The sequence below is a fragment of the Ananas comosus genome, linkage group 10, assembly GCF_001540865.1.
Source record: "Ananas comosus cultivar F153 linkage group 10, ASM154086v1, whole genome shotgun sequence".
Taxonomy (NCBI): domain Eukaryota; kingdom Viridiplantae; phylum Streptophyta; class Magnoliopsida; order Poales; family Bromeliaceae; genus Ananas; species Ananas comosus.
The window spans coordinates 7,666,909-7,684,289 of record NC_033630.1 but is presented as its reverse complement, the minus strand read 5'-3'; the positions used below and the strand labels follow the sequence as shown (position 1 = coordinate 7,684,289).

The window sequence follows — 17,381 nt, the reverse complement described above, 5'->3', positions numbered from 1 at the left end:
TATGGAGCCCACGATGAGCTGATATGGACCGTCCGATGACTGTTTGTTCGATACGAGATTTGGGGGATTAGGTGTGGTGGTTGATCTCATCAACATTAATGAGATCATGTTAACATATTTTGTTATAATTATTATTTGTTTTAAGGAAAAGTTTCAGGTGGGGGGATGCTTAAATTGAAAATTGTTGAATGTCCAACCCCACTAATTGTTTAGATTACATTTCATATATATATACATGAACTTGTATTGTTATTATGCTTGGTCCAAAAAAAGGTGAAGTGGAAAAGCTTGGTAGTGGCATCAACTTTAGGTTAGTCACATTAATATTAAAATAATTGGTTATCATTAAACAAATTTAGATTCTTATGATAATTTATTTGTCCCTAGGATCAAGTGGTGCACTAAGCAACAAATGGTGGGTTTGAATAATTAATGGGGTGGATTATTATTATTAATTATTATAACCTTATTGCATGGAGCAAGTTAGTGAAATTATTACATGGGAGTATAGGACTTTGAGATTTGGATTCATCCAAAGCTAAACCCACATGTAGATTAATGGATAATATATTAATAAAGAGACTATATATAAACCATGTTTTTCCTTTTTTTTTTAAATTTGACAAGTTACATAGATAAATATAACTTTGGATTTTTTTTGACTAGTTATAAAATTTACAACATTTTGAGACACTTTTGTTGTACTTTAATATTCTAAAAAAAAGCATTTGATTATCTTTATGTAAATATAATCACGACCTTTCTAGGAAACAATAAAAATATTTCGCCATTATAAAGGATATATAAGTTATTTTTGAATGTTTTCCAATAGTTTCTGAGCTTCAAAAATAGATAATAAGCACCTTATTTTAGTATAAGAAAAGTGCTACATATACACTTGATATATATATAAGAGCGTAAATTTTACATCATTGCATTAATAAAAAACATATAGATTATTAGATTTAAATATATTATTATGGGTGTGTAGAAGTGGCATTTTTAATTGTTGTACTCCGCTTGTCGCGTTACGATTGGCCGGGTCCTGTAGACCACTTCCACCAAAAGATTTCCCCCGTACGTTTTATATATTTAATATCTCTTAGCTATAGTTTTTTTTTTTTCTTTGACTAAGACACTGTTAATTTTTCATGATTAATTAATCTAACCAAATGAATTAAAATTATTACCAAAAGGATACATATTCTTTCAAACTTACTATCTTAACCATCTAAATTAGATTAATTAATACTAATACTAAATTTTAACCCGCAAAATTTAATAAAATATTTTAACATAATCAAAAAATATATAATAATTTTAATAAAAAATTAGAAATTAACTAACTACCAATTAAAATAATTAAAGTTGAGCAAGTTATTTAAAAACAGCTTATAGATAGTGGAGGAGGTGCTCCATACATTTTCACTCTCTTTACAGTAAGTTACATAATAACCTATAACCATAGTCCCATAGTCTTTATGGTTATTATAACAGATAAACTAGAATATGTTGAGACAAAAATATATAAAAATATGTTCCAGTATTTTTTTGATAGAACCATAGATAATACATTATAATTAATTTATTACGAAAAGAATATTTTCTTTCGTAATAATTTTTTACTACATGCATCGTAAATTTAATTTCTGCAATTTTAAATAGAATCTTAAATTTACTGGTGAGTTACGTAAGCAACGTATAAAATAGTCTTACGTCGGGTACTGTACCACCATTTTTTTTTTCTTTTAATTAATTATCAGAGTCTTAAATTTTTTTTTCTTTAATTTCTTTACACCCCTTTTCTCTCTCTCTCTCTCTCTCTCTCTCTCTCTCTCTCCTCCCCCAAACACACTCCCCAATCATCATCACCACTATTTCCATATTACTCCATTCCCCCACATACTAAACACACACTCACACACACACACACACACACACACTCCCCTTTCTCTCTCCTCCTCTTCAAGATAGAGAGAGAGAGAGAGAAAGAGATTTCATCATCTTAAGCAAAGCAGTGCATGCAATAATGGGGAATTGCCAGGTGGCGGAGGCGGCGGCGGCGGCGGCAGTGGAGCTTCCGGGTGGGAGGGTGCGGCGGCTCTACTGGCCGACCCCCGCTGCCGAGCTCATGCGCTCGAACCCGGGCCACTACGTCGCCCTCGTCGTCGCCGCCGCCGCCGCCGCCGCCAATTCCGATCGCCTCTGCGGCCCCGGCGATGGCGGAGGTGCAAAAGCGACGCGCGTGAAGCTGCTCAAGCCCAAGGATATGCTCCTCCTCGGACACTCCTACAAACTCATCACCTTCCAAGGTTAAGTTCGATACTATCTGCTTCATTCATTAAGAAAATAAATTTAAATAAAAAATAAAATAAAAACTTTCTCAATTTGAATATGAAAAGCCTTGGCTATGAATAACTAGAATACTGTATATCTTACATCTAAAAATTTAAAATTTTCAAAACTTTTTAACATTAAAATAATTGATAAGATGAGTCAGCAAATTTTAGCTTTGTAGATGTTATACACGATGTAAAATTTATGCCAGTAACACAGATGTATAGGTAACATTTGCTCTTTATTTTTATATATATATATATATATATATACACACACACATATTGTTTTCTTTTTCAAGGGGTGGTGAATATGGTTAAACTAGTGTACGTATATTTTTCTATGTTCAAATGCATTTTTTTGGATAAAATAAATTATGTTTTTAAAATATTATTTCTATAAATTATTGATGCAGAGGTAAATTTTATACCATAAATTGTACAGCACGTGTATTAGTTCAAAAAAAAAAGAAAAAAATCTTCTTATGAATATCAATACATCAACAACATAGACCATAAAATATTATTCAGGTGAATTTTATATAGTATTTTGCTGATGACACTTTACAACTGATCAATAACTTATTAAACAATATATAATAGTCACTATATATGTAAGTTCAAATTAATTTTTTTTTTAAATATTTGTAGTTTCTGTTTTCTAATTTGTTTTTTTTTTTTTTTTTTTTTTTTTTTTTTTTTGTGTGTGGGATCAGAGGTGACAAAGGCTCTTAGGGCGAGAAAACAAGAGAAGATGAAGAAGAGCCAATTATCTGAATCGATTCAGAAACAAAATGGTGGAAAAGATGATGATGATGAGGCTCATGTGGATCATGTTGTTGATAAAGGGCGAAAACAAGTTGACTCACAAAGTAATAATGGGAAGGTAATTAATTAATTTCCTATATATTATATTTAGTTTCTTTCTTCTTTTTTTTTTAACTGTCTAAATAGAAAAAAATTAACAAAGCATATTTATAAATATTTCTTTTATATCACACAACTATATATATATATTACTTTCAGTTTTGAATTATATAGTAATATTTTCAAACAAGATTAAAGAGATTTTTTTTTTCTTATTCTTTTTTGTACTAGAACTAAAATAATGGACTATTGATTCTATATTTCTACTCCATTATATATGTATAAACAATTAACTTTGTTATTTCTTGTGAAGTTTTCAACAATTATGTTAGATTAATGTTACCCCTACAATTTATACCCCACTCATCCAATGACTTTTATTTTCTACTTATTTTATCAAGGTATATATTTTTAAATTTAAGGAGTTTTGTAAATTTTAGATTTGTGGGGCGCAAGATTTATACCTATGTATAGGTGTACATATAACATTTTTTATTATTTTAACTGGGTAATTTCAAAAGGAGTCAAAATGTTGTAGATAATTCTTCAAAATTTAAAATATCAAGTACACCTTCCTAAATATATGAATTTATTATAAATATCTCTATCCGAGTTAAAAAAGAGTTAAACACTAGTCTATCTAATAAAATAATAATTTTATCCTTAATTATTTCTTGGAGGGCAAAATATGAATTAATACATATTATGTTTTAATCCTTATTAAATGTGTGATCTTTCACATTAATTTATTTAAGTAATTTTTTTTAATAAAAATGTATTAAATTTACTAAAAATTGCACATCCAATGAAAAGTGTTAAAATTTTAATATGTTGGAAGATAAAGATAAAATTTTAGGAATAATCTATCAAATAGGAATATTTGATAATTACTGTTTTTAATATTTACGAGAACATCAGTAATATTTCGAACTTTGGAGGAGTATTGGTACAATTATAGTTTGACAAAAACAAAAAAAAAAAACTCAAAAGTATTATCTCGATTTTAACTTAATTTAGGCTAAAATTATTTGATTCATTTGGCTATTCTTTATTTTTTTAAAAAAATATTGTAATTGACTTTGACCGTATTCTAATTAGGTAAAAACGTACAGAATTTATCTGAACTTTACATCATTTTGATTTGACTACTGTATCTTTTAAAATTTTGATTTTACTATCTAATCTTTCGATTAGTTTGATTTGAGTCAGTTAACGACATTTAACTTTCAAATATAAGCTTATTACTTATTTTAATAAATTCATATTTGCGGGAATTACACGAAGTATATATTCTAATTAAACTTGTAAGATAAACAATTAGATAATAAACTAAAAATTCTAAAATATAAGATAGTAAAATCAAAATAATTAATACTCTAGATAAGTTTTACATATTTTTACCTTCTAAATTATGTATGGAATTTATGTAAGAAAATTAGATTTGTGGAGCGAAAAGCCCATGCATGAAAGGACACAAGTACAAAATATTTTGGATTGAGTGATAGAAAAAAAGAAGCCCATGCGTGCACTTCACAAAAAAGATGAATGATTTTGTACTTGTTGGGATCTTTAAAAGCAGTGCAAAAATTGTGTGTATTATTTGTCCCCTTATGTTCATGGAATAATAATAATAATAATAATAATAATAATAATAACAAAGAACAATAAAATCTCAGGTGGAGAAGCATGAGAGAGAAAGGCACAAAAGCAGAAGCTCACAATCACAATCACAAGCCAATAAAGCTCGTCAATGGCGCCCTTCTTTGCAGAGCATCACTGAAGTGGGAAGTTAATATATTTATGGTGTTTTTTTTTTTTTTTTTTTTTTTTTTTTTCTGCTCTGTGTAATGTAATGTTTATTATTTAACATAAGAGGACAAGAACAGTTGGGCTAATTAATCCCACTTAATGGAGAAATATAATATGCAGTGATATTAGGGACTTAGAAGAGTAATTGTTTTTGCATGAGTGAAAATATGAAAATGTATTTTTCTTTTGTAAAGTTGGTATTTATGCATGTACCTTTAAAATATTTAGGTAAAAATGTATAGAATTTATCTGAATTATATATTATTTTGAGTCGGCTGTCCAACCTTTCTAAATTTGATTTTATTATCTAATCATTTAATTTATTTGATTTGCGTCGGTCAACGTCACTGACTTCAAAATTTAAGCTGGCTGCTTATTTTAATAAATTTTTAGTTGTGAGAATTGCATGAAATATATTAACTAAGTCTGTAAGATAAACTAGTGCATTTAAAGTTTGAAGTCAAGGCGTCGTTGACTGATTTAAATCAAACAAATTGAAAAAATTGGATAGTAAAATTAAATTTTTGATAAATTGGATATATAGTCAATTTAAAATGATCCACAATTCAGATAAGTTTTACACGCTTGTATTGAAACTTAGATGTGCATATAATTACAAATGTAGCAGTTGCAGCTGCCTATATGAATCTTATTTGGGTAGATGTAGTAGAAAGTGCTGTAACAATACATAATTTCTTTAGTTACACATAGTTGAAAAATGCATTTTTAAAATTTTATTTCTTTACATTCATATGACAGTGAGAATACATCCAATGTAGAGAAAAATTATTTTCTATCAAAAAAATGATTAGAAAAGTAAGCTTTTTTTGCTTAAAGCTACTCTCTCCAACTATTTCAGTTGGAACTGCTGTAGTTGGGTTTCATCATGTAGTTCCAATTATAATAATTGAATTTAAATACATCAAACCAAACATCAAATTTGGATATACATGTAGTTAGTGTAGTAATTAGATTTAAGAGTAAGTACATAGTAATATAGGGTATTAATGCAATTTTGAGTTTTTGCAAGAGTACATAATTAAGAGCAATCCTATGATTATAAATAAATTTTATAATATTTTACAAACTAGCAAATATATATAATTGATGAAAAAATATAAATTACAAGGAGATAAATATAGCTTATAGTTTAGGTTGAAATCTAACCATTAGATTGTAAAGCTAGAAAAGTGTTGTGAAATTTATTTATAAATGCATCGAGTTTTGAAGATTTGAAAAAAATTTTTTCCCCAAAGACCTTCTGAACTTTAGCTAGATATTCGAACTTTTAATTTTGATATATATATATATATATATATATATATATATATATATTCCATATCTCACACAGACCCACTTTACCCCCTACGAAAAAAAAAAAAACTATTTTATGTCTATATTTATACAAAAAAATAAACAAAATGAAGATTTTTAGATATAAACTGAAAGAATTTTAAAATTTTAAAAAAAGTTTTTAATACCACAATTACCTCCCTCGTTGTACTGATTTATCAAGAATGAATAAGAAATTCCATCACAAACCAAGCCCTTGTTCCCCCCCTTATTCGGGAACAAGGGGGGAAACAAGGGTTTGCGTTACAAACCAAAGGCCCTTGTCATCAAAGGCCTTTAGACCTTGATCAACCATATTCCGACCTTGATAACAAGATGGGCAAAGGACCTTGTTCGAACAAGGAAATACTCTTGTTCTAATTAATTTTAGATTTAAATTAAAATTACTGTCATTTAATAATTAATTAAATTAATTATATAAATTTAGTAATAAATAATGAAATTATTAATTTATTAAATTTATTAAATAATAAATATTAATTTATAATTATTAATCTATTAATAATAATAATTAAATAATAAATATTAATTAATATTTATTAATTATTATAAGTAATAAAAAATAATTATTAATAATTATTAATAATAAGAATTACCGTTAGCTATAATAATAATTAAATAATAAATATTAATTAATAATTATTAATTATTAATAATAATAATAATAATTAATAATTATTAAAAACAAGAATTATTAATCTATTAGCTATAATAATAATTAAATAATAAATATTAATTAATAAATAGTAATTATTATTAATAATAAATAATTATTAATAATTATTAAAAATAAGAATTATTAATCTATTAGCTATAATAATAATTAAATAATAAATATTAATTTATTATTAATAATAATAATAAATAATTATTTATAATTATAATTAATAATAATTATTAATCTATTAGTTATAATAATAATTAAATAATAAATATTAATTAATTATTCTTATTAATTATTAATAATAATAAATAATTATTAATTATTATTAATAATAATAATAATTAATCTAGTAGGTATAATAATTAAATAATAAATATTAATTAATAATAATAATTAATAATAAATATTAATTAATAATAATAATTAATAATAAATATTAATTAATAATTATTAATTAAAGAACAAAAAAAATTCATTATAAAAATAATGATAATTAATGTATTATATTAAAATTAAAGTTTAATATTGAGAATAAGGAGAACAAGGTTAGATTGGTAGGTTTGTGATAAATGGAATAAGGATCCTTGTTGAGTTAAAAGTAGGTTTGTGTTTTAACCAGATCAAGGACGAATATGGACTTGAACATGGAAAGGGATCTTGATCGTCAAGAATAAATATGGGCTTGGTTTGCGTCGGATTTTTTGATTATACAAAGACAGCAAGAGCTCAAATAAAAATCATATTTCATATTTTTTTTCTGTTTTATTACTGCCTTTCCCCCAATTTATGCAGTTAAATTTTAAACACTTACCAATTTTATATTTAAAAATTTTTAATCTCCCTTTTTTATTTTTTTTTTATTTATAAGTATAATGTCAAAAGACATAAAATCTGAAAAAAAGACAGAGACGTTTATGTAGGAAGGTGTGCTCCTACAGTTAGTTATCTCAGCCTAAGTCTCTCCCAAAAGTTTTGGCTTTACAGTCCGTACCTGTAGGGAATAAGGTGTGACTTACAAAAAGGTAGAAAAATATATAAAAAATTTCGATTTAATGTCTTTTGAGAGAACATTATTGGGCGAAAAAGTGAAAGGAAGAGACTGTAAATTTTTGGATATGAAACGGGGGGACATTTTATTTTTTACACGTGAAGTGGGGGATGGCAATCTCAAAGCAGTTCTGAGGCAATTTTTTATATAAAAATACGGCTTTTATGGGGAGACGGTAGAGGGACAACGAAGCTGAGGGAGGCCGAGCGGTGGAGCGGCGGCGGAGCGGCGGATCGGCGGAGCGGCAGGAGGTGACGGAGCGGGAGTCGGTGTAGGGGAAGCGGCAGGAGGCAGCGGAGCGGAAGCGAAAGAAACGAGAAGAGGATGACAACGGGTGGAACCAAAAGAGGATGACAGCGGCTTTAGCTCCCGCCACTGCCACGTCCTCCTCTTCCCTTCGTCCACGTCTTTCTTTACCTCTTTTTAGCGCCGGCTAACTCCACCCTTAGCGCCAGCTTGTTTCCCTGCCGACTCCTTCTACCCTTTCTTTTGCTGTTACCGTTCCCCGTTTTACCAGTAAAATGTGTGGCATTGAGGGACACTTGTAAAAAGTAAAATGTCCCCCTGTTTCACATCCAAAAATTTACAGTCCTTCCCTTTCACTTTTTTGCCCAATAACGTCCCTCTAAAAGACATTAAATCGGTAAAAAATTTCTAGTTTTCTAAACATTGTAGTCGAGAAAGATCAAGGTATCTTATTCTTTTAAATGTTTATTCCTCCATTTAATGTTTAATAGTATCTATCTTAGGTCAATGTTAAACTAAGGGGTTTTACAGTTTGTACAGGTCACGTTGTTGTTTCGGATACGATCTCATATATGACTATGTATGTTCGTTACGGGGTTTTTTAATTTTATTTTTTTGACCTATGGAGTCATTATAGTGTACATATTGTAGTTGTATTCGTTATTACGTAAGGTGTATACTATCAAGTTTGTACAGAAGAAAAAAAAAAGAAAAAAAATCTTTGAACTAGGTTCTGGTCCTCTAGATTTATGTTCACTTCCAATGTATTGGTGAATATGTCCTTGTAAGTATCAGTTTTAAAATTCTACTCTTTGTGTAATTCTTCCCCGTTTTTTTTTTAAACTTGGCGGAAGCAGAGCTAGGTTTGATACAACCCTGAAATCCAAATAGAAGTCGGAGTGAAGCTGGACAGCTATTGTTGTATTGTACTTAACCGTCTTTCCCACGACTGCACCACGTAGTGCACGTTCGTTATTAAAGAGTTATACAAGCGTTGTAACCTTACAAAGCTATCGCATGGAAAGAAGAATTCGAATAAAGCCTTTGAGGAAAAGGACGATTTACGAACGAGGACATTCGTATCTTTGTTAACTGTAATTTTCCTGTATTATTACATATTTTCTATTTTCCTAATAGTAGACTAGTTATGTATCAATTTATAAGATTGTATCTGTTGCACTTAACTTGTCCTTTATAGAAGGTAAAAAAAGGGGGAGGTAAAGTTTTTTTTTTTCTTTTAGCAATAAGTCTGAGGTATTAATCCTTTGTTATTAATTATACTCCTTTACCTTAAAGTCTATTTTTAATGGTGTCCAGCTGGGTCAAGGAGACGGAGTGCTTGTCGTAAGTGCTCTAGGGACAACCGAAAGCATATGTTCGAACACTGATAGGGTCTAACCGGCCGAGAACGACAAGCTGGTTGAGATACGTTCTTCAGCTGTCGTCTCCAACGTTTGAGGCGGAAATTCATTTCCCTTCTCACATACGGTCTAATTCCCTTTCTCTTTTTAAGAATCTACCGTATATGAAATCTCTCCTTTGTACTATGTTTGTTAATCACTATTGTCAAGCACTTTTAAGGTCTAAAATGTTAACAGATATCTAAAATATATTTGGTACTGATTTTAGAGGATAGGTATTTTTTATGCAATGGACATATTGTACGCTTTATAACCCATACAGGTTCGGTGCGCGCCGTCGTAGGCACGTGTGTTCGTGAGGTGGTAAAAGAGCCTTTCGAACATCCAATATGCGGGCAAGAAGGTCCCTCGAGAGAGACACCATGTTTTTCGTGACTTACGGTTGAGAGACGTTATAGAATCGGTGACTAACTCGTCGTAGATGACATAACCTCTTGTGGTAACAGGCTGAACCTGACCATGACTTAAGTAACACAAGTCGTAATATTGATACAAAGTGTCGTAGGTCTTCTCGTAGATGAACACATAGTCGACACTGGAGATAGGTAGAAACAAGGTTAGACTCTTTCTTTGTCATTCTATCTTTAGTCCATTTTATACTTCTACCTTTTATTCTTTTCATATATATTGCGTTTACCGTCTTTCGGTGTAGCTCGATTCGTATAGATATACGTAAGTCCTATATAGTATGATATCATTCTACGACGTCGCATAGTAGCGTTCGTATATATTGGTAAGTTCTCTTCTCTATTGTGTTTTTTCTACAACTATCTTAGTAAGCGTTCCTATCCTAATGGTACCGGGACCACAACCGTGACGGTACAGTTTATCCACGTTGTCATATATTCTTTCTTATTGACCTTTTTCCACGGTTGGATCCCAATACAGCTACGTCTATTGACGGCGACTGGGTTTACCGTAGTCCTTTGTAAGAGAAGTCTTGTGGCGGACGTCAGAAAAACGGTGAGACACCTTCCCATCGTCGTTGTTTCTCTATGACGAATGACGCGAATATCTGAAAAGATTGGGAGGAGGTTAGGGAATGCGATCAACAAAGTTGAAACAAGAGGAGACATCGTTTTAAAAGATCCCGTAGGAGTTCTAGTCGAAGACGTAGGAGTGTTAGTGACAATTCAAGTAACAGAAGTTTTAATTCAAGTGGTACTAAAAATAGTAAGAGTAGATGACTTTGCAGAAGACGTCTTGAAAGGTAGAATCTGTGTTCAAAGAGTAGTTTTGCTTTGTACAATTACTCTGCTTACTAGACTAAAACTTTTGAGGGTGTTTCGTCGTACAGTCGAAGCAGTTTCTGGACACACTTTTAGTACTAGTAATAACACAAATACCATCGACATCTTATTACTATCAGTGCGTGTATCAAGGGAACTTTTTTACATATTTTAAACGATCCTTTCCGTTAAAGACATAATGTTAGACTTTGATGATCTCTTCAAAGGATGTCTACGAAACTGTCTCGACTTATTATCCTATTTTCAAGGTGGCATAGTACGGTTTAAATTCGTTCAATATTGTCAAGCTTCTTCCATTAATGGTGTTTAAAATGTGACGCGTTTTTTGAAAGGGCGGCGAAGAAAAGACCCAGCTTGAGTTTTTCTATTAAGTTTTCTCGTCGACCTCATCTATGTTCTTACAACCCGACATATTGGCCGGTAGGGACGTCCGGTTATCAAGTTTATATAATCCAGATCTTTATGTTTTATGTTTACTAATAGTGTATGCCTCACGATCGGCAGTTTTATTCTAGTCGGAGTTCTTAATCGACCAATCCGGGGTTCTACTCTAAAATAGTTGGGACTTTTGATCGGAGTCAGTTGGTATTTGGTTTAATTCTCGAACGAATAACAGTGAAGATCTTGCCACAGAGATTTGGGTTGACGTTTTCGAGAATCTTTACTACGAAAACTCATCTTTTATCAGATCTGTAAAACCATTCCCTTCGATTTTACTCGAAGATGATAGGATTTACAGATGTAGACCCGTTGTTCTTCGTCATCTCCTTTATTACTTCTTTATTAGTCACGAATAAAACCTGTTAAAATGAGTTTATCTTAAAAACGTCTTCGAAGTCGAGTCGGTTTGTACAGGACTTTGAGTATATACTGATCATTCTGTATTCTAGGAATGTAGTTGTTTATACCGTGGTCGACTGTGAAAATTTCGGAGGATTCAAAATTCAACTCCGAATTCGTTGTTCGCTGGTTGGTGTAATAGTGGTACAAAAGTGATAAAGAATCAGTAAACTTGAAGTTCTTGCCTTGGTGCGTTTTGGTATATAAAACTTACTTTAGATACTACTAATATTGTTGTCATAATTGAGGTGTAAGATGCGAACTAGTATCTTTCGTAAAGTGTCACTTAGTTTGGAAGACAGGTGTTTGACGTCGTTGAGAATGTTCGCTGAGCGGTCTAAGTAGCTCGTCTCTCAATCGGTAAACATGGTGGACGAGTGTGTCGTAGTGTAAGCCTGTTTCGTGTTCTTTCTATAGTAACCTGGCTCTTCAGGAGAGTTTTTGTAGACGATGAAGGGACCCTCGTCTTCGTCGTGTGTCAAACAGTTAGTTGCCGTGCTCCATAGGCACGCAGAACGGCGATGGACAGAGGCGTCGCTATTAGTGTAGCGAAGGAAATTCATATGTTCCTTACGTTCGTCGGATGTTACGTTGTTTTAAATGTCGGAAAAATTCTAAATATGGTTCAAGTATTCGTATATGTTGACTTTAACCCTCTAAAGATTCTCCACGTTTATGTTTCGTTGTATTTTTAAAGATGATTGACTTATTTTACTTAGTTTATATGATCAAAAGGGCAAGCGTATAATTTTACGGGATATCAAGTCTATTCCAGAGATGTAAAGGTGAAAAACAAAAAACAAATTTGGTTGCCAAAAGCAATCGATCGCTATCAATTAACTACTGTTTTTAGTGTTGAAGTTGTAGAATCTTTTGGTACGTCTCGGTAATTTAAATTATCTTAGTAATTAAACTACGCTTATAGAGTTTAGTTTTGTTATTTTCATCTCTTCGCACAGCTATTTTTTTTATAATTGTACAATAGCTTTTTTCATTATTGTTTGTCATTATTATTAGGTTCTCCCAACCAGCCAACTCACAAGCTTCGAGCCGTAAAGCAGCTTGTGAACTGTCTGGTGCGTTCCTGTCGTGCTCGTGGACTTGATTCCTCCCGGATGCTTCCCGCCGCGGGAGCTCTCGTGCAGCCTCCGCGAGGCTCTGGGGCTCGCTGAGGGTGCTCTGGGGGAGGAGGCGCTTCTTGGGGTGGAGGCGGCGGCGGCGGCGGCGCCGCGAGGCTGCGCGCTCCCCGGGGCCCCTCCCCGAGCCGCATCTCTCGCGCACCTTCCCCGCCCCCGCGGCGCCGCCCCCGCCGCTGCTGCTCCCGAATCCCCGCTCCTCCTTCTTCCCCACTCTCCTCCTCCTCCTCCTCCTCCTCCCCTTCTCCGGCGCCTCCTCCTCCTCTCCCCTGCCCCGCCCCGCCTCTGCCACGTAACTCCACTTGAGCGCGCCGAAGCTCGCATTCCATTTTACATATTTACCAGGGACACGATAGAGGTATTGCGTTGAACCATGGATATTCGTAGTCTCGTTCGCCTGTTATAGGGGGTATTGGGGTTAGAAATCTATAAAACGTATTTGCGCGGATTTGAAAATTAAACCTATTAATACAACAGTAAAACTAACCTATATATTTTAAAATATTCTGAAATTTTATATTTTTTGATAAAAAAAAAGAAAAGATTAAAACTATTGATCCGTACCCTTTTATTTATAGTCTCATTCGGATAATTCTAATATTATACATTTTGTGCGTTGATAAAACTATCACTTTAATTATTGAAATCAACTTTTTTCCTCGGATATATATGATTTGATAAACTATTTTAAATTTTACATATTAANCGAAGAAAGGGAAAGAGAATTCACGCTCTTTTTCTTACGAGAAAGAAGCGGAACTAGACAACGGAACGAGTTCCTTTTGGCGCAAGAAACAGAACGGAAATATTCCGTCAGTTCCTTTCTCACTAAGAAATTAAATAAATAAATAAATAAATAAGATAATAAATATCAATGAATATTAAATGATAATTCAAAATTCAAATAGAATAAAATTCAAACTTTAAATTTTTGAGTTTTCACCAACAGTTGGCACAAGCTTAGAGCACAGCGGCATGGGTCTTGGTGGTCGACAAACATACGACGAGCCATGACCACTCGGTAATGCGAAGAACACTCCACATCAAGAACATAATCAAAGTACACAACAAAAGATCGTAGATATACACTAACAAATGTCGCGAGGACTCAGAGAACGAATATGTATTTCTGCATGCATGGTAAACTGGCGCCAGATATATGGGTCACACCATTCTCACATCAAAGAATAGCAAATAGATAAACGTTGCATAATATAGTGAACTCACTCTTAAGAGCAGGTCATTTGAGAGCCATCAGAGAGATGAAGAGTGCAGCCCTTGCCAGCCAAGCAGCAGTTGCACCTAGCAGGCAGCCTTTCTTCACCAGATGAAGTGCAAGTCACATAGCTGACGTCCAGGCAATACTGTGGGCAGGCAACGGCTTTTGCGCTGCTCTGAAAGAGTCCCACCAGGAGAATAATTCCTGTTTGGTTTCAAAAACCAATTAACCATAGACGACGTAAACAGTTACTTTTTTGATATAACAAGACCCCTCAACTTTAGGCCATTTTGAAATAACCTGCTAAGCGCTAGTTTCTCTTTTTTTTCATTTTTTTTGGGTTCAGATCTCAACTCTTATTTGCTTTAATTTGAGCTATTTTAGTTAGTTGAATTAGAGATTTCCGAAGATTAATCTCTTTGTTAGCCATTGATCATTAGTTACTAAAAAAACTCACACTTTTCGGCTGAAAAGTACGTAGGTAAAGGTGCAAAATTTGGCAGAATCATTGAGTAGTTTAATAAAATCCACAGCTTAATTAACTAAGATAACCCAAATCAGCAGAAACGATAGTCGAGGGAGTGTAAATTAGAAAATATTAAGTTTTAGCTCAATTTCACAATGGCCTATTATATTGTTGGGGGAGTCTCCTCGCATTTGTCGCGATATATTTGAATATTTGTTACAAAGAGGAAAGAGAGAGTAGTACCTGATAGCACAAGAAAAGGAGCCATGGAGAGCCTGGTGCGGCCCATGTCGTCAGAGCTGGTTAATTATGAGAACGCAAATAAGGTAATTTCTACAGCATTTTATAGAGCAACGCCACTGCAAATTTGCGCTCTTTTCCTTCACTAAGCGTCTTTGAAGGGGAAGTGATAGACGTGTCCTGGCCTATGCAGGTGTGAAAATCAAGTTTGACAAATCAGAGTGGAAAATTATGAATTGATAGTTTGAGAGGCTTGATTTTGGGTTTTAACCTAACTAGAAGCCGCCTTAGTTGACTTGAATGGTGCCTCATAGAACAAGTAGTGCAGAATTGACTGGAATTTAAGGATAAGAATTTGACTTACAGCATAATAGAATCTTCGAGCTGTCCATTGTGGCTATCCGGCTTATCTTATATGAAGCTATCATGATTAGACATTCAGATCAGATATCATGCTACTGGAAAAAATATTCTCCCACTGATATCAAACAATTTATTCTAGCCAAAGACGTTCGTATGGATGTCACTTAACTGATAGGCTTGCAACTCAAATGTTATTGTGACGACCCGATTCGTTAGGAATAATAATCATTGGGTTCAAACCACATGTCCAAAATATTTAAGTCCAGTTAGTAATAATAATTCGTTGGCTCTTCTCCCGAGCGTCGCTTGAATGCACAATGTTTTCCACATGTCCATGCTTCGAAAGTATATTCCAGATCCGTCCTACGTCATAAGTTCGACGACAGTTCAGCTAAGGGAGGACCTCAGCTTTGATGAGGCTCTGTTGCGGATTTTAGTACGTGAGGTGAAGCAGCTGCGGAATCGGAGTATTCCGTATGTGAAGGTTCAGTAGGAAAACCACGAGAAGCGTGAGGCTACATGGGAGCTTGAGACGGCTATGTGGGAGCGGTATCCTCAGTTGTTTAGGGGAGCTAAGTGATTAAGTTTCGAGGACGAAACTTCTTGTAAGGAGGGGATGATGTAATACGTACCTTATAATTTGAATTTGAAGTTTGATTTCTAATTCGAATTATATATATATATAGGTATTTTATATGTGGAACTAGAGAGAGCTGGCTTTTGTCGCGATTGGGAATCGATTCAGGCGAAACAAAATCGCAGGTTTGAAGGTCTGGCAGTGCCGGAAGTGCTAGCATGATCCATTCGTAAATCTGATGAACCGATCGTCCGAAATCGCACGTTGTTCGACGGTAGGTCGATATTGCATTTTTGAATCTTTTTGCGAAAGTCGCTATATTTTATGTATGGAATTGCAAGAGATCGCAAGTGGAGGTGCGTTGCCGCATTTTACACACGCCCTGAAGGACTTGGGGTGGAATTTGAATCATACAAGGGGTTTCATGCAATTGTACACCTTTATATATAAGTTGCATTAAGGTTTCTTCTTTGGCAAACCCTAACCCTAGCTTACCTTGTCCACCCCGAGCCCTAGCCACCTCCTCTCCCTTCCCTGACCACACCGCGCGCCCCCTCAGCCGCAAGCGAGCCCTTTCCAGCTAGCCCAGTCCGGCCACCTTCTCCCCTCACTCCTCTCTCAGCCTCTCTTTCCCTTTTCTCTCCTCCCCGAGCACAAGCAACCTTGAGGGGAAGGCCTTACCTTGCGGATGCCATCTCCGGCACCTTTGGATATCGACCGTCGCACCCCGACGACCCCTGTAGCAGCCGAGCGCCGCCGCCGCCCTGCTGTGCTCCTCGGGCCATCCCTGGCAGAGGCAGCTCCGCAGCTTGCATGGCGTCGCCTCTACCGCCCGTGAGTGCCGCCGCCGCCTCCATTCGGTCGCGAGGGACGCGCCGTTGCGGCCGCTTGCCTCCCCGGTCGCCGCCGTCGCTGAAAGAAGCACCCCAGCCGGAGCCTTAACTCGGGTGAGTCCGAGCTTCCTCCACGTTGCTCCCCGTCGTCGGCCAAGGTGAGCACTCTACTCCCCTGCCCCTCCGAACTCACCCTTGGGCCGCACGCCCACCGCCGGCCGCCGGCAACCGGCCAGAGCAAGCTTGCTCCGGCCAAGCCTGAAATAGGGTATTTCTTGGGTTGCTCACTGTTCCGAGCAACCCAAGGCCTCCCGATCTTTCCAGAAGGGATCACGATGATCGTAACTCATCACTGATCGTCATGCTCACCTCAGTTTCTGTCGTGAAGGCTTCGTTTCGCTGTTACGGCGATGTCGCACCTTTGGGCATTATATTCTAGCTTCATTATTGGGCCCTGTGTGCTCTGCGGCTGTTTTTGATGCCTCGAACAGGGAGCATGGGCTTCGCTGCGATGAGACCTTGCTCTTGGTGCCCTCGATTGATCTCGAAATCGTGCAATCGCGGTTATGATGCCTTTTTAGTGGGTAAATTCATGAGTTTATGCTATTTGAGTATTGTTTGAGGGCCTCCATGCAATTGTGACAGCATGGGCTACCTCGGGCAGCGTAAGACCACCTCATGTGACCCTCTGGACTGAATCCAAGCCTTCGACG

At 34.8% G+C, this 17,381-nt stretch overlaps 2 protein-coding genes across 2 annotated transcripts; one reads left to right on the top strand and one right to left on the bottom strand.

Moving 5' to 3' along the window:
* LOC109716847 lies at nucleotides 1,948-5,166 on the top strand. The gene is made up of 3 exons (XM_020242450.1): nucleotides 1,948-2,312; nucleotides 3,053-3,222; nucleotides 4,880-5,166. The coding sequence occupies exons 1-3, from the start codon at nucleotides 2,030-2,032 to the stop codon at nucleotides 4,994-4,996; spliced, it is 570 nt and encodes a 189-aa protein (XP_020098039.1). The 5' UTR covers nucleotides 1,948-2,029; the 3' UTR covers nucleotides 4,997-5,166.
* Nucleotides 13,917-15,094, bottom strand: LOC109716733. The gene is made up of 2 exons (XM_020242291.1): nucleotides 14,899-15,094; nucleotides 13,917-14,393 (listed from the first exon to the last, which is right to left on the bottom strand). The coding sequence occupies exons 1-2, from the start codon at nucleotides 14,942-14,944 to the stop codon at nucleotides 14,200-14,202; spliced, it is 240 nt and encodes a 79-aa protein (XP_020097880.1). The 5' UTR covers nucleotides 14,945-15,094; the 3' UTR covers nucleotides 13,917-14,199.

Bases quoted from the DNA above. Each gene is read 5' to 3' on its own strand.
- LOC109716847 (XM_020242450.1), top strand. From the start codon at position 2,030: ATGGGGAATTGCCAGGTGGCGGAGGCGGCGGCGGCGGCGGCAGTGGAG. The intron at 2,313-3,052 runs GTTAAGTTCGAT...GTGTGGGATCAG, and splicing joins CAAACTCATCACCTTCCAAG to AGGTGACAAAGGCTCTTAGG. The intron at 3,223-4,879 runs GTAATTAATTAA...ATAAAATCTCAG, and splicing joins CACAAAGTAATAATGGGAAG to GTGGAGAAGCATGAGAGAGA.
- LOC109716733 (XM_020242291.1), bottom strand. From the start codon at position 14,944: ATGGGCCGCACCAGGCTCTCCATGGCTCCTTTTCTTGTGCTATCAG. The intron at 14,394-14,898 runs GTACTACTCTCT...GAAACCAAACAG, and splicing joins TCCTTTTCTTGTGCTATCAG to GAATTATTCTCCTGGTGGGA.